Source organism: Hyperolius riggenbachi, chromosome 5 (genome assembly GCF_040937935.1).
Source record: "Hyperolius riggenbachi isolate aHypRig1 chromosome 5, aHypRig1.pri, whole genome shotgun sequence".
Classification (NCBI taxonomy): Eukaryota; Metazoa; Chordata; class Amphibia; order Anura; family Hyperoliidae; genus Hyperolius; species Hyperolius riggenbachi.
Window position 1 is genome coordinate 111,424,068 of NC_090650.1, and position 25,540 is coordinate 111,449,607.

Here is a 25,540-nt window from a genome sequence, read left to right on the forward strand (position 1 = left end):
CCCCCCCTTATACAAGGCAAGGTCCTTGAGCCATTTGACTCACTCGTCTGCCTATAATATTTAGTTAAGGGACAGCTGCTACACACTCTGCTAGGGAGATTTTAATTAGCCTCTTGGGGGCTTCACCTCTCTCCTCCCTCTCTACCCTTCTACCCATTCCCTCCTACCGGAGGGAGGAGGGTCTCATCTGCCAGGGAATTCCAGTATTTCAAAAACCAGCTTACATACCGTGGCTGGGATTTGAACCCAGGTCTCAGTGTATGGTAGGTAACTAACATATCCATTATACCACCAACACTACTAGCTGAAAGTAGCTGAAAGTAGCTGATAATATCACGCTTTTCTCCTGGCAGACTCAAAGCACCGGAGCTGCAGCCACTAGGGCACGCTCTATAGGCAGTAGCAGTGTTAGGAAGACTTGCCTAAGGTCTCCTACTGAATAGGTGCTAGCTTAATGAACAGACAGAGCTGAGATTTGAACTCTGGTCTCCTGTGTCAGAGGCAGAGCCCTTAACCATTACACCATCCAGCCACTGCTTACAGATATGTAGCCAGGCATGGCCTTTCCTTTTGTGTTCAACAGTTGTCAAGAGAAAAATTAGACAAGATAGCAGTGTTAGGAAGACTTGCCTAAGGTCTCCTACTGAATAGGTGCTGGCTTACTGAGCAGACAGAGCTGAGATTCGAACCCTGGTCTCCTGTGTCAGAGGCAGAGCCCTTAAAGGGACACTGAAGCGGAAAAAAAATATGATATAATGAATTGGTTGTGTACTATGAATAATTACTAGAAGATTAGCAGCAAAGAAAATATTCTCATATGTTTATTTTCATGTATATAGTGTTTTTTCTAACACTGCATCATTCTCTAATATGTGCATATTACACAACACTCAGCATTCAAAATGATTCTTTCAGAGCAGTCTGTGAACTAATGACCTCTCCTTAGGCAGAGAAAAAGAAAACAGTTGAGATAATAAAAGTCAGATAACAGCCCTCTCCACGACTTTGAAAGTCGTAGAGCTTAATGGCTTTTTTGCATAGAGATAACAACTGGAGTTTCTTAACTCTTCCTGTACTGGAAACACTTAGACTGATGTATCTGATCTTAATGTCTTATTTCTTAGCTGTACTACACATACAAATCATAATATCATAATTTTTTTTTTGCTTCAGTGTCTCTTTAACCATTACACCATCCAGCCACTGCTTAAGGATATGTAGCACCATCCAGCCACTGCTTGAGGATATGTAGCATGGCCTTGCCTTTTGTGTTCAACAGTTGTCCAAAGAGAACCCCAGATATTAGCCAGGTAGATTCATCTCTCTCTCTCTCTCTCTCTAGTAGGGATGGTCACCGCTTTCTGTATTTTTGCGCATAAATGAGCATAAATGGTACATGCTAGGCTGGCTTCAGCATGTAGTTTTGGTGGTGGCAAGGCCATGCCTGGCTACATATCCTTAAGCAGTGGCTGAATGGTTAAGGGTTCTGCCTCTGACACCGGAGACTAGGGTTCGAATCTCGGCTCTGTCTGCTCAGTAAGCCAGCACCTCTTCAGTAGGACACCTTAGGCAAGTCTTCCTAACACTGCTACTGCCTATAGAGCGTGCCCTAGTGGCTGCAGCTCTGGCACTTTGAGTCTGCCAGGAGAAAAGCATGATATAAATGTTATTTGTCTAGTCTAATTTTACTCTTGACAAATGTTGAACATGAAAGGCAAGGCCATGCCTGGCTACATATCCTTAAGCAGTGGCTGGACGGTGTAATGGTTAAGGGCTCTGCCTTTGACACAGGAGAGCAGGGTTCGAATCTCGGCTCTGTCTGCTCAGTAAGCCAGCACCTATTCAGTAGGAGACCTTAGGCAAGTCTTCCTAACACTGCTACTGCCTATAGAGCGTGCCCCAGTGGCTGCAGCTCCGGCGCTTTGAGTCTGCCAGGAGAAAAGTGTGATATAAATGTTATTTGTCTTGTCTAATTTTTCTTTTGAATTGAGCATAAATGGTACATGCTAGGCTAGCTTCAGCTAGAAGTGTTGGTGGTATAATGGATATGTTAGTTCTCCTACCATACACTGAGACCTGGGTTCAATCCCCAGCCATGGTATGTAAGCTGGCTTTTGAAATACTGGAAATCCCTGGCAGATGAGACCCTCCTTCCTCCGGTAGAGGGAGCTCCAGGTATTAGAACCCTTGAGACATGTTTTCTAGCATTTTTCTAGACAGTAGAAATTTTTCTAAACTTTGAAGTTTGCATCTCCATTGAAGTCTATTGCGGTTCGCGAACAGGGTTTGCAAATTGAAAATCGGAGGTTCGCGACATCACTAGCTGTAATAGGGTACAGGGAGATTTCTAAGAAAGTGGAAGACAAAGTGGATTTATGACATTGGGACACTGAATCCCTGTGGGTTAAATGTGGAATTAGATATTAATTGCTTTATTGCAAATAGTTAATTTATTTTATTTAGTTTTTAGTGATATGCTGTAGTAGGTTCATATGGTGTAAATAGGTGGATTGGTTCACACTGAACAACTGTTGTTCCCTTTAAGCCTTGCGGCTGCCCTTGTGCTTTGATGGCATAGATCTCTATTGGGACTGGAGCTTAATGTCCGATTGTGCGGCGGGGGAGGGGTGATTTCTTTTGCTTTGATTCACAGTGTTTAATTTATTTATTTTTATGGCGGCATTAGCTCTGATCTGCGGTTGCACATAATTTTGCGGCGATGGAAGCGTTTTTCTGCTTTGACTCATAATTGCATGGTTTTGCATGTGAGTATACACTGCAACATATTGAATTGTGCACCAATCCGCCTATAATAATTAAATTGTTGCATATTGGAATTATGTCTAATGTTTATTACTGTGACTTGTGATATGTTTTTATCTTATTATTATTTTTATTGTTCAGTTACTTAATATGTATGTACGATTCCCCCTGCTGTAAGGCGGCGCTCATACGATTCTTCCTGCTGTAAGATGGCGCTCATACGGATGCCTCACTGAGATTCTATGAGATTGACAGATGGGAGGCATTCCGATCAGATTGATGAGATCAATCTGAAAAATGAGTTAATTCCATTAATCTGATCAAATTGGAATTCGGCCGATCAGCTGTGGAATTGTGCCATCAATGGACACCTTAAAGTAAACCCGAGGTGAGAGTTCTATGGAGGCTGCTGTATTTATTTCCTTTTAAGCAATACCAGTTACTTTGCTGTCCTGCTGACCCTCTGCCTCTAATACTTTTAACCATAGACCCTGAACAAGCATGCAGAAAATCAGGTGTTTCTGAGAATATTATCAGAATTGAACAGATTAGCTGCCTGCTTGTTTATGTTGTTTTTCAGACACTACTGCAGCAAAATAGATCAGCAGGGCTGCCAGGCAAGAGGTATTGTTTAAAAATAAATACATATTGTAGCCTCCATATCACTCTCACCTTGGGGTTCACTTTGAGACTTTTAGATTCCAGAGAGACAAGTACGACTAGATCTAGTCAGAACTGGGAGAAATGGTTGTTAGAAGAAAATGATGAGCTTCTGAGAAGAACTGATGGCAAGGTACGTATGTAATATTAATTTGCAGGTACATCATGCGTTTGTTTTAAATCATTTTAGTCGGTTAGGGTTCCCTTTAACCACAGAGCACTTAAAAGGCTGCTCCAGAAATAGCACATTGAAGGATGTCTACTACCTTCAACCATGGCACACTTCCCTGACTGCCTCCCTCTACTGAATGATGGACTAGGGCATTATGGGATATCCTGCTGAGTCCAGTGGACTTTGACATGTATATCAGCAGTCTTTGGCTATGGCTGACGCAAACCAAAGTGTCAATAGCTGGATCAAATATGACTTCAGCTTAAATCCGGGACAGGAACACTAAAAGTACATACTGTGTGCTGTCCAAGGTGGATTAGCGAACTGCACTTTCAATCATGTTTAGCTGGAACATTTACAACTGGAACTGTTGGCAGGGTTACCACAGCAACAGCAAATTACTGTGCAAGTAGTATGCTCAGAAAGGTTTATGCCACTGTAAATTGTTCACTATATTCCATTTATCCAGATATACTGTAATCATTGCCTTGCATAGAGAAAGAATTATCTGCTTTTGCATTTAGAAGATTTGCACATTTGGAAATACATTCTTCGGCAAGCTGATAATGAAGCCCTGTGTATGTTGGCATTAAAAAATGACATTATTTGCTTTAGAAGAACAGGCCCTGCGAGTCTTCATGCTAGAAGGAACCAAGAGTAACATCTGTTAATAATTTCAGACAGATACTATTTGCTTAATGGGTTACCGTATTTACATAGTCTTATGTAATCTATTAATTTGGAAATGGAATACATTAGCAGTCCATATTCAAGACTGAATTCAAGAAGCTGCAGCAGAAGGTCTTATTTGTAAGCATTTGTGAGCTTTGGAAAGCTTTCAAGAAAGTAATGATTAAAAAAAAAATACAAATTTTGCATTTTAAGCCTTTCCGGTTTGTGGCCAAGAGGAAACTTGCTTGTGCTTACAATAAAGTAAACTGTGGCTCAGAAGTGTGTAACAGTTATCTTCAATCTTAACTTTGGAAATAAAGGACTCCTGTTTTGTTTCTTTATCTGTTTCCCAGTCTCATCTTTACTTTGAGTACTCTTTTCACTATTAAAAAAAAATCTCATATAAAATAGCAGATTGAATACTGAGATGCTGTGGTTGTCACTGTGGAAAACCCTTTGTAGAAATGATTAGCTGCAACAGTGTGCTGCTGTCAAGGCTACAAAGAAATGTAATTTGTGCTTACTGTTAAGGTGCCCCCACATCTAACGATTTCGGGTCTAATCAACAATTCAAAACAAGCATGTCCGATTGATGATTCATTGATCGATGCGCCGATAATGGTCAAAAGCATCGATTGGACATGCTGTGAAGATCTCGGTTGAAAGTGCAAAAAAGTGCTAGTTGCTTGGCTTTCATGCTGATTTTGATTTGAGTATTTTTACACACCTGTAATCGGTCCCACCTCTGCAGGAGAATGCAGTAATCAACTTGATTAAAGGAAAGCAGAGATTAACCTAGATAAAAGATTTATATGTACCTGGGGGCTTCCTCCAGCCCCTTCTGCACAGATCGCTCCCAAGCCACCGCCCTCTGCTTCCTGCAGCTCCGGCGTGGGAGCGATCCGTGCTGTATAAATCTTTTATCTAGGTTCATCTCTGGTACACTTTAAGTACCGTTCTCTGAACTGGTGATAATCAGAGAAGTTGATTGATTCAGCCAATCTGGTGTGGATTTATTTAAAAAAATATCTAGTATCAGGTGACAAGGGTTTACAACCAAAGCCCACGGTCTACATCTAACAATAGAGATGTCGCGAGCATCAAATTTTCCGTTCGCGAACGGCAAACGCAAACGTCTGCAAATGTTTGCGAACTTCTCAAAATGTTTGTGAATAGGGAACCCGGTGAACTGCTATAGACTTCAATAGGCAGGCAAATTTTAAAACCTACAAAGACTGTTTCTGGCCACAAACGTGATGGAAGAGTTGTTTCAAGGGGTTATCTAACACCTGGACTGTGGCATGCCAGAGGGAGATCCATTCCAAAATAGCAGAAATCACATTATGCACAGCTCTGGATGTCAGTGGGCTGTGGAGTGTCACATACAGAGAAATGCAATAGTACTATCAAAATACAATTAAATAATAATGCACTGGAGTGGTACTGTGTGTGCAACGTAATGTAGCCACAGCAGTATTGTGAACACAGCTCTAGGCGTCAGCGGGCTGTGGAAAGTCTCACACAAAAAAAACACAGGAGACCAATGTGCTAGCCCTAAAAAGAGCTGTTTGAAGTGCTTTCACAGCAAGTGAGGAACAAGAACACAGGCCTAGCTAATACTTTCCCTTCCTATCTGTAGCAAGTCTGACCCTGCTCTCACTAAAAGTTAGCAGAAAGCAGGGAATGAATCCAATATTGCTACCACAACTGCTTTTTGATAGGGTGGTCCAGGAAGGCATGTTAGATGATTGGCTGCCATGTGTCTGCTGACTGTGAGATAAGGAGTCAAAGTTTAGCTCAATGATGATGTATAGAGGGTGGGTCGAACACGTCAAATGTTCGCTGTTCGCCGCGAATGCGAACAGCGGAAGTACGCAGAATAGTATTCGCCAGCGAACTGTTTGTGCCATCTCTATCTAACAATACAAAGTAAAACGTATTCATCGTCAGTGCCTTTTAACTTTTCATTTTTAATCTCTTAAACTGCTGTACTTCAAGCAATATGGCATACTGTGCAAACCATGTAAGTTTAGAGATATAAGATGGCTTTAATGCAGACAGAAACCATTTCAGTCTATCAGTTTTATGGTGCCTTGTTGTACATAAACTTTCAGGACTCCGGAGGTCTTTTCATCACACAGCACATTGGATGTCACTGTAACACCTTGCAAGACTGATAGATTGGCCTATTTAGATGCATCATTATCAGGGAAGCAGTTTGCTCATTCTAAGCCAAATGTAGACATGCTTTTTGGCTCAGAAAAAGGAAACACATTGCAAAACAATGTGTTAGTCGGGTTGACACTCTGTTAAATCAAGCTGGTGGTGGAAGTAAGAATTTATTATTGTTAATTATTATTTGCAATGTAATTATAGGGTAAATACAATATGCTACTTTACTTGCTACACAACAAATAGGAGAGAAAATTGACCTTGCTAATGCAAAATTCAGTATTTAAATGGATTATCTCCACATAATTAGCAGGACAGTTTTTAGGGATAGGCGAAGTCTCAAAATTGTGAAAATCTATTGCTTTAAAAATTATGATTTCAACTTATATGATTACAAATCTTGCAAACAATGGTGTGCCTGTAAGCTGTCACAACAGATATTCTCTGCTCTCTGCACAGGGGCGAATTGTCATAGATTGTATATCAGGGCAAAGGATAAACATCAGACCAGAGGTCAGAATTAAATTAGGGATGAGCTCAATTTTTGCATAAAAGTAATTTTGCAGTGAAATTTGGAATTACAATGCAAAACTGTAACACGCAATTTCAGACTTTTACAAAATTAATTTTGTATGTAATTGTAATTATGATCCATAATTTTGCAATGATGTGTAATTTCGCAATGGGACCCCCAGGTGCCATGACCCCCCCCCCAGGGCCTACACCCCCACCTTCTCTTGGGCACTGGAAGTAAGAAGAGTTTTGACATCACTCTCTTCCAGAGCCCCCCCCCCCCATATGTTCAGGGTGTGGAGTCCCAATGCGGTTTGGGCTCAGAGTTGGGACACAGAGGCATGTTCCCTGCTGCAAGACATGCCTCTGAGCCCTCCCTGTGCCACTCACCGCCCCCCAACCACAGCAATATCAACCCCCCTCCTGCCAAAAAATAGTGACAATCATTGTCGCTATTCCAGAGGGTAATGGGAGGAGAGGGATTCCCTGCTCAAAATGCCCACTATAGGCGATCCTGAAGGCTTTCCAAAACTGCCCTTGGGCAGCTCTCTCCCTGGCCATGCCCCTGCCTCTCCCCTGCCTCCCTGCACGCTGCTCTGTGAGAGCAGCTCTTCCAGCATCGTGACCCCAGGGATCATGTAACGAAACTGGAAGACTGCAGGGCACCGGAGCGGCAGACGGCAGCAGGGATTGTGGCTACCTGATCCGCACAGCCTCCCGGATCGTGCTAAGGAAGATGTCAGTGCTATATAAATACATTATAAAAGGATGCTCTAGACTTGAACCTATTTACAGGTAAAACTTGAAAAATGTGAATATTATGCAATAGTCCATTTATGTCAGTATTTCAACTCAAAAGGTGAAACTAATATATGAAATAGGAACCTTGTGCAGGTGTTTTTGATTAATTAGCTGATTAGAGTTTGATCCTAGAATATCTGAACTGCACAGGGCTGAGGGGCACGCAGCATTGGGACACCAGCAAGATGAGAGTGAGACCGCACGTCTAGTGGAAGTAACAAGAGTGTTGTCATAGGAGAGCAGAAAGGGAATACTGCGCATGCACAGCACAGTATTTCCATATTGGTCATGTGATATGCAGGGGCAAATAGAGGGATCAGTAAGTGACCACTAACACCCTCCCACCAGCACAATATGTTTTTTTTTACAGATTCAGTTGGGCTCTGATATCCTTTAAAAACCTTTATTAATATACTTTTTGTGCTCTTTAGTTTACTACTACCACCATATATTCAGAAATATTATGTTGACAAGTTGTCAAAGTTGGGTTAAAGTGCATGAAATTCCCAGGCATGATACAATTTATTTTACACAGATTCTAACAGTTTGTATTCCAAGTCAGCCATGGCTAAGGAATTGTTCCATATGTAAGGTGAGGAGTACACAAGCCACTATTTACAGCTCTGATTGTTCCTCTGGGGTCATGTTATTGCCACGCTTTTTATGTGCAGTGCTTTGAGAATAAATCTGCTGTGCCTTCAGATATACATTCATCCATTGTATTTAATCCCCTGGGTTCTCACTGTGACTACACATTTGCAAGAAATGTTCCAGATGGTGTGTTCCCTTGAGGGCTATTGCGCACACCACTCCAACATGTTCCACAGATTGCAAACATGGAGCATGGGGCCATGATATAGATGCACAGGACATTGTATAGTGATGTAATATTAAGATACATTACTATAGTTATGTAAAGGGTCTAGATTAATAAAAAAAAAAATCTCGCAGTTAAAAGACAATGCTAAATTCAAGTTTCTTAAGACAGAATGTATTTGGAAACATTCAGTTCGCTGTTAGAGAGAGTATATAGCTCCCTCATGCATTACATTGGTGAGCAAATACGCAAATCATTCCTTAAAGCAGACCTAGTTGCACCACTCTGACACATACAAATATAAATAAACACTCCTTTAAGCCTATGAGCATTTAAGTGCATGCTTTTCACCCTCTTCTTTGCATAACTAGGGTTATACAGGTGGCAGCCATTAGCAATTCCTCCATTGCTGGACACCATCTACTCCACCAGTTTGCCGGATTATTTGCCAGCAATATGAAAGGAAGGGAGGGGTTTCTCCAATAAATGCAAAATATTTTATATTTGTCATCATGCAGCTGAAAAAAGACTGCTATTTATTATTATAATATAGAAAATAGATTTTATTTCTGAAATCTTGTATTTTTTGTTTGGGTCCACTTTAAAGAGACTCTGAAGCGAGAATAAATCTCGCTTCAGAGCTCATAGTTAGCAGGGGCATGTGTGCCCCTGGTAAACCGCCGATATCCCGCGGCTAAATGGGGGTCCCTTCACCCCCAAACCCACCCCCGCAAACCTTGGTCGTAGACTTGGTCGTTCCTGGAGGCAGGGCTAATGGCTGCAGCCCTGCCTCCAGTCGCGTCTATCAGCGGCGCATCGCCGCCTCTCCCCCGCCCCTCTCAGTGAAGGAAGACTGAGAGGGGCGGGGGAGAGGCGGAGATACGCGCTGACAGACGCGCGTGGGGCAGGGCTGCGGCGGTTAGCCCTGCCCCAACCAGGAAGAGGGGATGCGCTGCACGGAGGGGGATTTGGGGGTGAAGGGACCCCCGTTTAGCGGCGCGATAGCTTCAGACTCTCTTTAAGGCCTGAATAGCCAGACACTTTCAGAACTCCTGGCATACAGCATATCTATATCTTATTCATTGTTACAGTGCCTTATAAGCCAACTTGCAGACAGCTGTTTCATATGTCTTCGGTCTTTGTCAGGGCAAGGTACAGGTTGCTATGGCTCTATGAGTATGACTTGCAAGGCATAGATATATGCCTAGTTAAGTCATTGAGCAACAGAACCACTAGGAATTTGTAGAGAGCTTAAAGTAACAAACAAAACTAACTAAAAAGGTTATGCTGTACAATTTTTGAATAAAAATAGATTATAGACACATAAGTGCTTGCTGCATTTAGTTACTCTTTAGTCCAATATCTGCTTTATCATGTACTTGATTTGTGCATTTAAACACATAAACAAATGTGTCTTCATTTATTTTCTTAATATGAACTTGACTTCTTAAACAACATATTTGAGAAGCACTGAGACACAAGAAAACTCAACATTCTGTAGATAGGAAGGCTAACAGCAAGCAGGTGCCATTCCCCACAGCATAATAGAGGACCGATATGGAACCGGATGTGCACTATCCAAATTTCAGACTTCATTGATCCAAAAAGTTAGAAATTAATAAATGAATAACGTGTCAGTAAGTGAATGCAAAATCAAGGGAGGGTGTTAGACATAGAACAGCCTGGCACTATTGGCTCCACCCTCGCATGCACACAAGAGCATGAGCAAGCATCTCAAGGACACAAAATGGCTGTACGTCTGTTCTTTGCCTAGAAACCACTACTGTTTTTTATTTATTCACTGCCATGTTATTTAGTACTCAGACTATGGCCTCAATTCACTAAGCTTATCTCCTGTCTTTAATAACTCTTCTAGAGTTGTTACCATGGTGATAAGGCATGTAGTATTCAGGAAATATTTTACCTCAGGCAAGCCTAAAGTTAACTCTTCTGTCTTTAAGTTAACTCTCCAGTCCTTAAAATAACTCCAGAGTTAAAGACAGGGGGCCATATGCAATTCACTTTTTCACCTGTGTTTTCTCCTAGGTGATATTTTTAAACTTATCAATAAAATGCTTTTTAAACTGCCAAAAAGCAAGAAAATGCTCAAAATAACTTTGATAGTACCTTTTCACCTACTGCAGTACTTTTTCAAAGGAAAAGTACCTGACAGTTAATCTAAATAGAAGATTAAAAATTATCTCCAAGGAGAAAACTCAGGAGAAAAATTTAATTGCATATAGGCCAGGCTGTTAATTAACTGTGTGTGAAAATAACTACAGAGGAGGTAAATTAACTACAGAGGAGGTAAATTAACTACAGAGGAGGTAACTTAAGGAATGAAGAGATAAGATAACTCTCTCACTGTGTCGGGGTACGTTTTCTCTTGCCTTATTATCTCCAGCATGATCTTAGTGAATTGAGGCCATTGTGTTTGTTTCTTAAAACATAAAGTAGTTGCAAATATTCAGCTTCAAACAAGCAAGAAGGTGCATTATTTCAGTTTTGTGAGTAAATATGATTTGTGTACTGGTAGTCCTCAGTTAACAAATGAGATAGGGACTATAGCTTCATTCTCATGTTGAATCTATACATAAGTTGGAACACTGTGCCATCTCTGTCCCCTGTGCCAGGTCAGCAAATCATCCTTACATGTGTACATTGGGGACTACCTGTATTTACAGTACTTACTAAATTAAAGTGATACATTATGAAAGTCCCTGCTAAAATCCAGATTACCAAGCGATACTCTGCTGGCATCATTACACATTAATATTACTGTTTGCATATGGCAAAATTAATGGAGCTACAGTTTGTACATGTTAGCCACTTCAGGACCACAGTGCTAAACCCCCCTAAAGACCAGGCTGTTTTTCTATTAATTGGCCACTGTAGCTTTAAGGCCATGCTGCAGGGCCATGCAACACAGCACACAAGTGATCCCCCCCCCATTTCCCCCCACCAACAGAGCTCTCTGTTGGGGGGGTCTGATCACTCCACAGTTGTTTATTTATTTTTTTATAAACATTTATTTTATTCATTTTTGAATAAAAATGGCTTTTTGTAATTTTGATTCCCCTGCTCCCTCCCTCCCCCCGCCAGCCAATCAGGGTGATCAGCTGTCATAGGCTTCAGCCTATGACAGCCGATCACTCACCAGCCTCAGGAGGGGACAGCCATGTCACACGGCTGTCCCCAGTATAGCGCTGCTGCTAATCACAGCGCTGTACATGTAAATAGATGGCAATTACGCCATCTAACAGTCTTAACAGACTGAAGAGGGTGCGGAGCTCCGCCCCTCGAGCAGGATATGCGCACGCATCCTGTGTGCGATCTCCTGCAAACTGCAGTCCCAGGACTTGACGCAAATTGGCGTTAGGCGGTCCTGGGGGTGCCGCCGTGGCCACGCCCATGGGCGTGGAGCGGTCTTAAGGTAAAGTGGTCAAAGTCATTATTTTACTTTAACTGATGTTCATCAGAGTGCTTTTATTTCCTAAATATATTTGAAAGCTTTCAGCATTCCCTCAAAATTTACTTTTTCTGAATACACTTAGGCCAGTTCCCATTGAACCTCTGGCCAAGTTATACTCCTAACAAAATAACCTAAAAACACCCTGCCTCTAGGTATGCATAATGTATGCTACAATCGCAAGAGCAGGGCTCTCTCACCCTTTTGTGTTTTGGAATTTGTTACACATTTTATTCATGTTACATTTGTCACATTAATTACTATGTCGGCCAATTCTGTATTTTGTACCAGTGTCTATATTTGATGTATACCATTGTCTACGTTATTATGTACCCCATGTTTGTTTATTACTTTTTGTACAGTGCCACGGAATATGTTGGCACTTAATACAATAATAATAATAATATGCACAATATGAAGATGTAATTTTTATCAACAGGCAGATTTCTTAGCTTTTTCAAAAGAGAAAGAGCTACAAGATGGGATCACTTTTAACATTCTAGCACTGTCTTGGTTACTGTCTTGGTTTACGGAAAGCAGTAAATTGCCTTTTATATTGTTGTCTGCTGAATGAGGGATATTTTAGGAATAAACGTGTATGCACTGTAGTATAGCATAGTCCTTATACAACTCTATTCACACAATGTTTTTCCTAGTATTACACCAATAATGCAGGCACTCACACCCAAGTAGCCACTTATGCTAGTAAATAATTATTAAGCCTCAGGGTTTTATAAGAGGTTTGAATTTCATAAAAAGTTAAGAGAGCCAATCCAGCAAAATATCAAAATAACCTCCTTATCGGTAACCCCGTGCGTGACACGCGGTAAGCCGCCGGAGGGTGCCGCTCAGGCCCTGCTGGGCCGATTTACATAATTTTTTTTTTGCTGGACGCAGCTAGCACTTTGCTAGCTGCGCCAGCACCCCGATCGCCGCTGCCGCGCGCCCGATCGCCGCTATCCGGTGCGGCGCGCGCCCCCCCCCCCCAGACCCCTGCGCTGCCTGGCCAATCAGTGCCAGGCAGCGCCAAGGGGTGGATCGGGTCTCCCAATGACGTCCCGACGTCGCTGACGTCGGTGACGTCATTCCACCCCGTCGCCATGGCGACGGGGGAAGCCCTCCAGGAAATCCCGTTCTTTGAACGGGATTTCCTGATCGCCTATCGCCGGAGGCGATCGGCGGGGCTGGGGGGATGCCGCTGAGCAGCGGCTATCATGTAGCGAGCCCTTGGCTCGCTACATGATTTAAAAAAAAAATAATAAAAAAAAAACTGCTGCGCTGCCCCCTGGCGGTATTTTTCATACCGCCAAGGGGGTTAAAGTAACGTTAGTTGATTAAAATAAGCCACTTTGGGCCTGATGCACGCAGCACTGGAAGATTTGCCATGCACAGGTGGTGTAGGTAGTATTTTACTGGCACTAATGCCAGGGAAGTAGCATGCATTATGCAATTAGCACAACTTGTGTTACCGCGGTAATGCATACATTACTATGGTAAAGCACGGTACAATACTTGCATAAGTAGTGCACCAAGTGTTACCACTGCAGTGCATGCGTTACCACGGTAAAGCAAGTTATGTTAATCATGTAGGCTCATGCATCAGGCCTTATGTGGCATCAAATTAGGGTATTCATAGCACAACATTTCTCCATGTTTCACACCCACTCCTCATGACTTCTATTCTATTCAAAATAATCAAAGAAGATCAAAAAGGCCTTATTTTTTATACATTTTCTTGTTAAATGTAAATTTTTTTATTAAAGGACAACTGTAGTGAGAAGAATATGGAGGCTGCCATATTTATTTCCTTATAAACAATACTAGTTGCCTGGCAGCCCTAATGATCTATTTGGCTGCAGTAGTGTCTGAATCACAGCAGAAAAAAACATGCAGCTAATCTTGTCAGATCTGACAATAATGTCAGAAACACCTGATCTGCTGCATGCTTGTTCGGGGTCTATTTCTAAAAGTAATACAGGCAGAGTGTCAGCAGGATAACCAGGTAACTGGTATTGTTTAAAAGGAAATAAATATGGCAGCCTCCATAGGTCTCTCATTACAGTTCTCCTTTAAATCAAACATTTTATCTATTAGGAGTATTAAATAGTTGTATTTATGCATGCATACGTATGTCTACAAATAAGATATACAGTTGTTCCAGAGTAAAGTATGCTATAAATTACTTTTTTCCTTTCACTGTTATAGTAGGTAGTAAAAAGCTGACAGATCTGAGAGGTTTTGCACTAGTCCATCCCCTTAATGGGGGATCATCAGGGTTTTCTTTATTTCCCAAAGGACTTAAAGAGGAACTCCAGTGAAAACATTATATTAAAAAAAAAGTGCTTCGTTTTTACAATAATTATGTATAAAGGATTTAGTCAGTGTTTGCTCATTGTAAAATCTTTCCTCTCCCTGATTAACATTCTGACATTAATCATATGATGACATTTTTACTGCTGGCAGGTGATGTCAGTGGAAGGAGATGCTGGTTGCTTTTTTGGTAGTTGAAAACAGCTGTAAACAGCTGTTATTTCCCACATTGCAACAAGGCTCCCACAGTGTGATCCTGACATCACACTGTGGGAGGGGTTTCACAACAATATCAGCCATACAGAGCCCCCTGATAATCTGTTTGTGAAAAGGAAAATATTTTTTATGAGAAAGGGGGTTTCAGCTTCTGATTGGGATGAAGTTCAACTCTGGATTACGGTTTCTCTTAAATGAGCAGTGGTTGCTTAGTCCAACTGCCAAAACAGTGCACAAAGGAGTAAGGAGGCTGGCCAGCATCTTTGTATAGGTGCCTTAAAGGGAGTGGTTTTGTAATTGTTAAAAGAAATACCAAGGATACCCCATGAGGAAATGGACTAGTCCAAAACCTGGCAGGTTTGTCAAAACTTGACTAACTACTGTACGTTTGACAGAAACAAAAAGAAAAGGACAATTTATAGTGCATTTCATTCTGGGAGGAAAAATACATCTTATGCTGGCCATACACGGTACAATAAAAACGTTTGATTTTCCCGTTTATTCGATCTAAATGATCGAATTAAATGAAAGTTGAAAATATTTTTTTGTTTCGATCAAGAAATTCGAACGATTATCCCGTTTTTTCGGGAAAAATGATCGGACATGCTGGAAAAATCTTTATATTCGATCTAACGGAATAATCGAACTAAATTATCTAATTGAAAAATTGTACCATGTATGGCCACCTTTATACATATGTGTTTATATGTTTTTTAAATTTTACAATTTTTCATGATAGTGGTCCTTTAACCACTTTACCACCGGCGGTGAGGATATCTCCGTCCCTTTTTCCACCCTGTCCTCACCAGGGACGGAGATATCCACACCTCCCTCCGCTCCCGCTCGCTCGTGCGCGCGCCCCCGTGCTCGTGCACGCTGCCGCCTGCTCGCCCGGAGATCAAACAATAGGAAAAAACTTTCCCATTCGTTAATCTAAGCCCCCCGCAATGATACATGACCTGATCTCCCACAAAGCATTACACAAGTGAACTAAAACAAACAATTATATTGCCTTCACTGAGTTCTTATGCATATGAGAGGACTGGAGATTGACTAGGGAAAAAGCAGCAGATGCTACCAGAGATGATTATGTTAAGAGTAAAAAGCAGATCAGTGCCAGTCAGCATCCACAGGTATGAGTTCATTAACCAGAAACAGACAGATGTTGCCACTGTTATCTCCTATTAGGGAGTTCCTTATGACATCAAGTGCCTGATTTACGGCTTCTCCTGAGATCACCAAAAACTCGACAGCTGGACTATTGGAAAAAATCCAGGAAAACTAGACTGGATTGCATAAAATAGTCCCCTTAGAATTTGCTACAAATACATGGGTCAAATCAGCTTGTACTCATGGTCACCTCAAATAAGTGGCAATTTCTTGCAGTATCTACAGCGAGTGCTTTTTTTTTAAATAAATCAAGGACAGCCTAATTTTATTAAAATGATGCTCTCGCAGTCGCTTCTTGCATGAGATGGCAATCATGGCAATCACACTAATTTACTGAACTTACAACAGTCCTCCACTATGCTTCAGTATGAATGAGGGCAAGCCTACAATCATTTGTGGTGTGATAGTGGAAGTGAAAAAAAATCCAGTCCAAGTTTACTCAATCACTTTTTGCATCAGATGCAGAAAGATTCAGCACAAAGTTTTATACTGTAAATCAAACCTTAGCAGTATGTGGGGTTAATTGTATTGCCTAATAGCAAAGGTCAAGGGGTACAGATGTCCCTGGCAGCAATATAGGGAAGATTTAGGACATTGGAGGAGGCATGCCGGCAGATAGGTGAGCCATGGGGGTAAACATTACATTACACACACCCGTTGCACGGAGAGAGACCGGGAGGGGGGGGGGTGCAGCAGGCGGTAGTGGGGGCACTAGTATCAATGATTTCCAATAGTTTTCATGCTGAAATCTATTGTAAATCTGTGTGATACGATCAGTGATCATTAAGTGTATCTGTGTGATACGATCAGCGAGGTACCTATCGGATAGTCAATCTGGCAGCCATTGAGTAAAGTATGGCCACCTTCAGAGGGAGGTTAGTTTTAGTAATAAATGGCAAAAAGGTTATAATTAGGGCTAGAAATAACAATAATACTAATAATAAAATACACTTTCCTCTAAATCTAGGCCAGAGTTGCTGAATTATTTATAATGTTTCCTACTAAAGAAGCTTGAAGATCTCTGGAGATACCTTCGTAAATCAGGACCCAGGTGTAAACCTTTGGATTAACAATGGAATTGTTAATTCCTTTTTTAGAAGGTGCTTCATTTTTGTTGTTGAAAATTGGCTCTTAGCGGCATGTTGAAAAGAATGTGAAAAAAGCAAATCAATACAGCAAGGATGATGAAGCTCGAGTGAATCAACATGACAAGCACATAACCAGACAGATAATTAAACAAGAAAACAAACAATAGAGAGAATATCACTTAACCTGTTTTTTCAGAGGTGCCATTGATGGTATTAGTGGGGATGGAAGTGAAGATAGTCTTTGCGTTGTCCTTGGTAGCAATACATTTCTGCTTAATTTTCATGGCTTCCAGTGCTTTGAGCTTCTTGGCATGTTTAGTGCCTTTATAGTGGGCCACAGACTGGCTCTACAAAAGAGAATAAAATGAACCATGTAATCAGGCTCATTTCTAGACTTGCATTCATTGTTATAAGACATACAGATCACGCAATATGCATAAAATTCAACTCCAAGAAAAATATTGTTTTGTTTTGGATTGCTAGAAAATGAGTAAACCTAAATCTGTATCTCCATCTCAGAGAATTTCTCATACAGTCCTGACATGAAGTGGGTAAATCTCAACAACAGCTATGAAGGTGGTAGGAACTAGGTAAGAATTATAATCCTGTATGATGTTATTGACTTTTCTCATTTCCTTCCAGTAGGACAGCCAGGTGTCCTTTTAAAGCTATGCGAGACTATGGAGGTCCCAGAAACAGGAAGTGATGATGACCAATTTCCCCAACAGGCACATAGGCTCAGAAGAGATTCTTTATCCTTTCTATACCAACCCAAAATAAAATATTTTTCTTGGTGTTGACTGTTAAAGTGAGGCAGACAAAAAAAAGGTTAAATAGCCTTTCACACCACACAAAATGCAATAAAAACCTCCTTCAAAAGTGAACATGAATTTCTCCCTGATATATTTTTGCTACTTCATAATGAGAAAACAGAAATAGAGACAATATTTTCATTTTGACATGTCAAAATAATATGCTACATAAATTACAGGTGCCTGTAAATAATGTCAACTTTTTTTTTAGTGAGTCCAGGGAGCACTGAAGCCCATCTCTGTTATACAATTAGTCACCTTCTGTGATAAACCATGAATAAGTAAGGACAAAGGACTGACCCATCTGCTATAATCTTGCAAGGGACTCATGACTGAAACCCTACATTTGGTCAGCTATTAATTATTTTTTCTTCAGAGAAAAGAGAAGAACAATACTTCACCCATTTCCATTCAGTGTGAGGTGGTTGTGCAGAAATTTACTCCGGTTGTTACATCTCTTTACTTTTTATAGCGCAAAAGATTAAAACTTGCTAATCGCCTCAATAAAACAATTTAAAGTGGATCTAGTCATCTATTATCCATTTGCTATTATCAAAATTGTATATTGAGTGATTAGTTTCTGCGCTAAAACGTTAGTGTTCCCTGTCATTTGATATGCAGAACTGTGTGTAGATCGTTTGTTTGCCTCCTACTTTGACCCCTGCCTGAACCTGCTAACTTTTTGTCTACCACTTGCCATGACCTCTGCCTATAGTTTTTTCTTGTTTACTGCCAGCCTCAACCTCTGCCAGAACATGACTACTGCTTGTCTGCCACTTGCCTCAATCTTTGCTTTAGCTCAAAGCTTAATCACTTGTACCTCTTAAGGCTCATACACACGGGGTACGACCGTCGCCACAACCACGTGGCACGCGCGTGTTGCGGCGACGGTTCGCCTGTGTGTATGACGCGCACGCCCCGAACCGTCGCCCGTCGGAGCTGTCGCCAGGCGATTGACATGTTCAATCGCCGGCTACAGCCGTCGCCGCAACCTCGCCAGAACTGTCACTAGTCCTGCATGTGTATGCGGGCTAGCGACAGCTACCCACACACGGCACACGGAGCTTCCGGCGGGGGGGAGGAACCTCGGCGACAGCTTCCGCCGCATCGCTAATCCCTCTGCTGCAGTGTGGATGCAGAGGGACTTGGCGACTAGCTGTCGCCGAGCTGTCGACGAACTGTCGCGCACACGCTCCCGTGTGCAGCGACAGCTACAATTGTCCCCCCGTAAGTACTTAGCTTTAGTCTGCTGTCTGCTGAATGAAGCTTCCGTCCCCTCCTCCTCTGCTCTTGGAGGCCACAACCTGGTGGTACCCATTGCAAAGTATCAGCAGGGTGCTCTGGCCAAAGTATCACTTAGACTCAATCATACAGTATTCAGAAGGAAAGGTGATCTATCTTGATGTCCAAATTATCTCAGGTTGTGAGCCTGGCTATAATTTTTCTCTCAAAAAGAGGGACATTACGATATTAGGGACAAAAATTGTTGGCCTTCAAGGCTGCTTTTGAGGAATGACAGTATCTGCTTGAGTGAGTTTCTCCCCACGCCTTTCATTTATTATTAATACATTGAATACTTGAAGACAGCCAAATGCCTAAGGTCCCATCAAGCCCACTAGACTCTTCATTTCACACTTTAGCTTAGACTCGGTGCCTGACGTGAGCTTGTATCCCCCACCTTAGGTGAGTCCTGACAGTCACACAGTTGCTGAAGAAGAGACTTAACTGGGCTGCCTGTACCCTTTCTTGATGAAATTGTCCATCATGCATCTATAAGGGATAGTCCGTACACTAATACATTGAAGCATCCAACTACAAGCACACTGTTTCATGCTTAGTCTAAATACTGCCTCCATGGGATTTCTGTTTTTTTTTTACTTTTGAGAGGGCTTTTATTGTGGTTTGTTAATGCAAATATGAAAATCAATTTTCAACAAAAGGTACCATATAAGTTTTCTTAACAAATTCAAATAGTCTATACAGTCCTTTTTGCCATATATAAACCTTTTCTGATATCGCGTAGGTAATTTTACATATATGTCAAGTATAATGTGGCTATTAATTAAACAGCATGCCTTTCCAGCAATACGCAGGGCCTGCCTATTATGTTTGACAATAGTAATATAATGGGTCCCCATATTGAAAAAAAGGCTGGATGTGTACATTTTTTTTTAGCACAAATGACATTTAAGCATATTTTAACCACTTCAGGATTCGGCATACGCTTAACTACGCCCCTGAATCCTGAAGTGGATTGCATGGAAACGGCCGCTCGTATGAGCGGCCGTTCCATGTCAGTTCACGGAGGGTGTCTCCGTGAACACCCTGCGAGCCTCCGATCGTGGCTCGCAGGGTAAATGTAAACACACGGGGAAGATCTTCCCCGGTGTTTACATGTATACGGCGCTGCTGCGCAGCAGCACCGTGGCGGAGATCGGCGATCCCCGGCCTCTGATTGGCCGGGGACCGCCGGCACCTGATAGGCTGAAGCCTATCCTATCCGGCGCAGGACGGAATTCCGTCCTGCGCCGCTCACAGGGGGAGGTAGAGGGAGGGAAGGGGAAGGGGAAGGCGGCCAGGAAGCGCTGCGGAGGGGGGCTTTGAAGAGAGCCCCCCCCCGCAAGCGCAAGCAGCCGGCGGCGATCAGACCCCCCCAGCAGGACATCCCCCTAGTGGGGAAAAAAGGGGGGAAGTCTGATCGGCCTGGCTGCTAGCTGATCGGTGCTGCGGGCTGGAGAGCCCACGCAGCACCGATCAGCAAAACCACCCGGTATCCGGAAGTGGTTAAACATCAACAAAGCAAATAGACAAATAACAAAATAGGTGAAAAACAACAGATATTTTTTATAAAAAAAGATCCATTAAGTAAAATAAAATAAACAGCTCTAGAACACTGTGTATTGTTGGTCACTGTTTGAATTAGAATAAAGGGGAGTTATAGGACAATTACATATTGGCTACCTGTAAAATGTAAAATGCAATTGTGGCATGCCTGACATTCAAAAGGTTGAATTAAAGGTGGCCAACTGAAATACAGTTTTTTATATTTATTTTTAATGTAAGAATTACAATCAATTTTTCTCACTGAGTATAACATTTGAAAAATCTGACCAATGATACAGGTACTACAATAAACATCCGGAAATACCTTACTTGCAGCCACGAGCTTTCATCTACCCTCCCAAAAATGGGCAGTCCCTACAGGACAGTTTCTGCGGTGTCGCAGAAACTGCACTAAACGAGCAGATTTCGAGGCTGAAGCCAATGATTTGAGGATTAGGCTGAGGGCTCGTGGCTACCCTGAAAATAAAATTGATGAGGCCTATGAAAGGGCATCTCTAAAGAATAGAAGAGAACTCCTAGCGATTAAAAATAATCGCGACAAGAAAGAAAAGGGATGTTACCCCTCAGGTTGCACACGCATGGTTACTACTTATGGATCCCACTACCAGGAAGTAAGAAAGATCCTGGTCAGACACTGGCATTTATTGTGCAGGGATTCACTCTTAAAAGATATAGTGGGTGACTACCCACATATGGCAGCTAAACGCTGCAGAAACCTAAACGATATACTGGTGACAAGTGATTTTGGTTATAAATGCAAAAGTAGAGGAAAAAGAAAATGGAAAAAGGGAATGAATAGATGTGGCAACTGTGATGTCTGCCCATTTGTAGTGAAGAGTGATGTATTTTACAATCAGGATAAAACGGAAAAATTTACAGTGAATGACTATATATCTTGTTCTAGTGAAAGGGTCATTTATCAACTGCGATGTAGCTGTAATAAAATCTATATAGGCAAAACCCATAGGGTGCTGAGGAAAAGGATTCAGGAGCATGTTAATAATATCTTGAGTAAGGAAGAAAAAAGTCCAATCGCAATGCACTTTCAAAAAGAACATAATTCTGATCCAAACCACCTGAAAGTTATGGGAATCTACAAATTGAACATAAGCCCACGGAGAGGGGACTATGACCACGAACTTTTAAAGAAGGAATCCTACTGGATATATAGATGCGGTGCTATGCAACCAAATGGTCTTAACAGTGACATGAACTTAAAAGTATTTCTTTAATTCACCACTGGAGGGTGTATGTATACTCTGACAAGAACCCTGCCTGTTTTTAATGTTACCTAGCAACGTCCACAGAACCCCACTCATGCGCATAAAAGGGAGAAGGAGGGACTGTGACGTCACGTCTGATGAAACCCGGATACGGGTGAAACGCGTCACGTGGGCTACAGCGGTGTGCTAGCCGCCTCCATCCTGCCTCCATCTTGCCTCTATCATCTGCCTCCACCCGCTCCCCGACCGCGCAGGAACTACATCGCGGCGTCTCTGCATGCATGAGAGTGCCCCTGTGCCGGGCAGACTGGGAAGACTGGGAACTCGGTTCACTTCGACCACACCGAAAGTACCCGCCCCATCAATTACGCCACAATACGGACGCGTGAGTCCCGGCTAAGCCGGAGGTTTACCTTGTATGGTTGGGTAAGCGTATGGCGGAGAAAGCCACGCATTCCAAGAGGGGTGAATTGAAGGCATAGAAAATGCTTACTAACCGCTATTGAGGCACACAAACCGCCTGCTTAACGCTGCTGCTTGTTGTTGGAGTGCTGTAACAGCTTACATGCTATTTGGAGGCTTCTGCATGCTATCACCTGCATAACATTGAGCTCTACAAGCTATCAAGGGGGCCCTGAAGATAACAGTTTTTGTTAAAGACATTAGGAGTGCACTCCTTTAGTTCAGGGCTTAGCTCCATATGTATGTAGCCAGGTTGTTTTTAAGGGGAGGGTTATAGGGGTTTTTTTCTGTTTTTTTCTGTGTAAGTTATATCAGTATGTGCAATAAATATTTTCTAATTGATTAAGAGGCTCCCTATATACTCTATAAACTACAATAAACATGACTAAAATCCTTATTTTTATTATTATTATTTAGTATTTATATAGCGCCAACATCTTCCGCAGCGCTGCACAGAGTATATTGTCTTGTCACTAACTGTCCCTCAGAGGGGCTCACAATCTAATTCCTACCATAGTCATATGTCTATGTATTGTATGTATGTATGTATTGTGTGGTGCATGTATCATAGTCTAGGGCCAATTTTAGGGTGAAGCCAATTAACTTATCTGTTTATCTGTATGTTTTTGGGATGTGGGGGGGAAACTGGAGTACTCAGAGGAAACACACTTAGACACGGTGGAGAACATACAAACTCCTTGCAGATGTTGACCTGGCTGGGATTCGAACTGAGGACCCAGCGTTGCAAGGTGAGAGTGCTAACCACCACTCCACCACTGTGCTGTTTTTGAACAGGCGTGCATATATAGTAGTATTGTCTTTGTTTTTACATAGATCACAAGCTTGTTTTTTTTTTTTTTTTATCAGAGCCTAGTTCCTCAGCTGATACTACCTATATCAATAATCCCTGTATTTTGAGCAGAAGTATCAGGCAATCCATATATTTCAGTTCCTTTTTTTATGAAAAGGTTCTTGTTAGCTGAAATGTAATAAAATGCAGAAGATTAATTTAATTGGACATGTTACCACTTTTAAAGGCAATGGACACTGAAGAGGAACTTGCACTCAGCAGCTAGTTAGTTCATTGGTTTACTCATTTTGGGCCAACTGTTCTGGTCTCTTTAAGGACCAAAACCTTTTTTTTTTTTTTTTTTTATACCTCCTGATCACTGTGATTTGATCACTGTGATCAGTAGGTCAGGAGACAATGAACATGGCTCCTGACCGAGTTATGGAGCTCTGCTGTCTTTAGACTGCAGAGATCTGTGTTGACGGGGACTCGATATTGCATTCCTTGCAACTACTCCGCATCAGGCTTAGGCAGCTACAGGTGTGGCATAGTTTTAGCTACGACCGGTCCCGAAACAGTTAGGGGCACCACCTTTGATATATAAGACTGGAGTTTGAATCCTGACTGGAACCATTACCTAACTAGAAAGAAGCCATTGGGTTATACTACCTAACACTTTAAATGCTACACAGGTAGGAATGCTCATTCGGATTCCGCGGAAATGCAATTACTGCATTTCCGATCAGAAATTGCATTTCCGCATCAGAATGCGGATTTCCGCCACAAATCACGGAAATGTCCGCTGACTTTAACATTGATTTTCTCAAAAACTATAAGGTCTTTTTTTTCATCTTGTTCACAGTCTTCTGTTTAATAAACCCTGAAAATTTGGTGTGGCTAGGACCTATGGGAGCTTTGCTATTAACCGCTAAAGTAGGTGGCTTTTGACTGTAATTTAAAATGCAGAAAATCCGCATTATCCAATATGCGATAATTTTAAGCCACTCAGAAGTCTCGGAATGAATAAACCAATCAAAGAATGGGGAATTAGGCGGACATTTCTGCATTCTCTGATTGGCTTATTCATTCTGAATCTTCTGATTGGTTTAAAAGTACCGCATATCGGATAATGCGGATTTTCTGCATTTTATATTACAGCAAAGCCCTCACAGGTCCTAGACACTCTAAATTTTCAGGGTTTATTAAACAGAAGACTGTGAACAAGATGGAAAAAGAAGTTTTCAAAAAGACCTTATAGTTTTTAACAAAATCGATGTTAAATTCAGCGAAAATGTCAGCGATTTTTGGCGGAAATCTGCATCGGAATGCGGAAATCGGTAGCGGTAAGCGGAATCGTTAACGGTATTGGTAATTGGCAATGGTGGAATGCGGATTTTCCGCGGAATCGGAAATTGGCATTTCTGACCATCCCTGTATACAGGGTGGCAGCAAATTAAGCATGTGCTAAGTGGCTGCAGCTCTCCGTCGCTACCCTTGTGCTTTGAGTTCCACAGGAGAAACATGCTTGACAAATGTTTCAGCTGTTATTTGCAAGCCTCTTTCGTTCAGAGGATCAACCCTAGATCCCAATCATTGCCACTGTTTTCAATGAGGGAATGTGTCTCCCAGTCTTTTATTGGTCACATGATACTTCTAATAATGAAAAGGAAAGTGGAAATTATTTTACTAGTAAAAAGGCCCGGCTGGTAAAAAACGGGCGCTAGGCCGTAGTCACATCCCCCCCCCCCCCCCCCCGCAACAGACGCACATACGAGCACAGCCACATAATAATACATTACAATACAATAACATTTCTATAGCGCTTTTCTCCCATACACTCGCCCCCCACCGATGTCCAACGTCTACACACGCAGGGAGATATTGCTTGCTTAGCAGTTGGAAAAAACTGTTATCTCCCACAATGCAATAAGGTTTGCAGACAGCAATCTGTCAGGACCGGACGCACGAGCACAGAAGGATGCAGATACAAGGGTTTTATTATATACCAGTGTTCTCCCCAGGCTATTTTAGCCGAATGCTCAACCCGGCTAGTTTTGGTGAGCTCCCGGCTGTTATCAGCTCACCTCCTTCTTTGTTGTAAGCAGAGTTGCACACAGAAGCGCTGGCCCTGCATTCTCTCATCTCACCTCACCTGAAAACATTTCTGGGGAGAACACTGATATACTAGCAGACCTAAGCCCCTTACAATAACGCTCTCTAGGCCTCCCTCACTACCCCCCTCCCACCTCTGTCACCACCGCCATTCGCTGCCATCACTTGTCAGCGCGTATGCGCACGTGCATGCCCATGCACCACGCGCGCACACGCACCCTGCTAGCACACGCACACAGCAGTCCCCCCTGGCCCCATCCTCCTCCTGCTCTAACTGCCGCCCACATGCCATGCATGCACAGTACGCAAAAGCATGGACACGGACAGACCGGAGGAGGACGCAGGGACACATGGGTTTTATTGTATAGGATGATTATTGTGGTTATAATCACTATAAAAAGACTGTATTGTACTAAATACCGTATGCTTAGTATACATTTCCTTTTTATCATGATCGATAACAGTAAGGGCCAG

General features: G+C 42.2%; 1 protein-coding gene across 2 annotated transcripts in view; it reads right to left on the reverse strand.

The window, feature by feature from the left end:
- Window positions 1-25,540, reverse strand: part of ZNF385D (zinc finger protein 385D) — a 496,219-nt gene that overhangs the window by 70,291 nt on the left and 400,388 nt on the right. For both annotated transcript variants that reach the window (XM_068236132.1, XM_068236133.1), the window contains one exon: window positions 17,008-17,170. In XM_068236132.1, coding sequence (XP_068092233.1) covers window positions 17,008-17,170 — 163 coding nt within the window. The remainder of the gene's footprint in view (window positions 1-17,007; window positions 17,171-25,540) is intronic.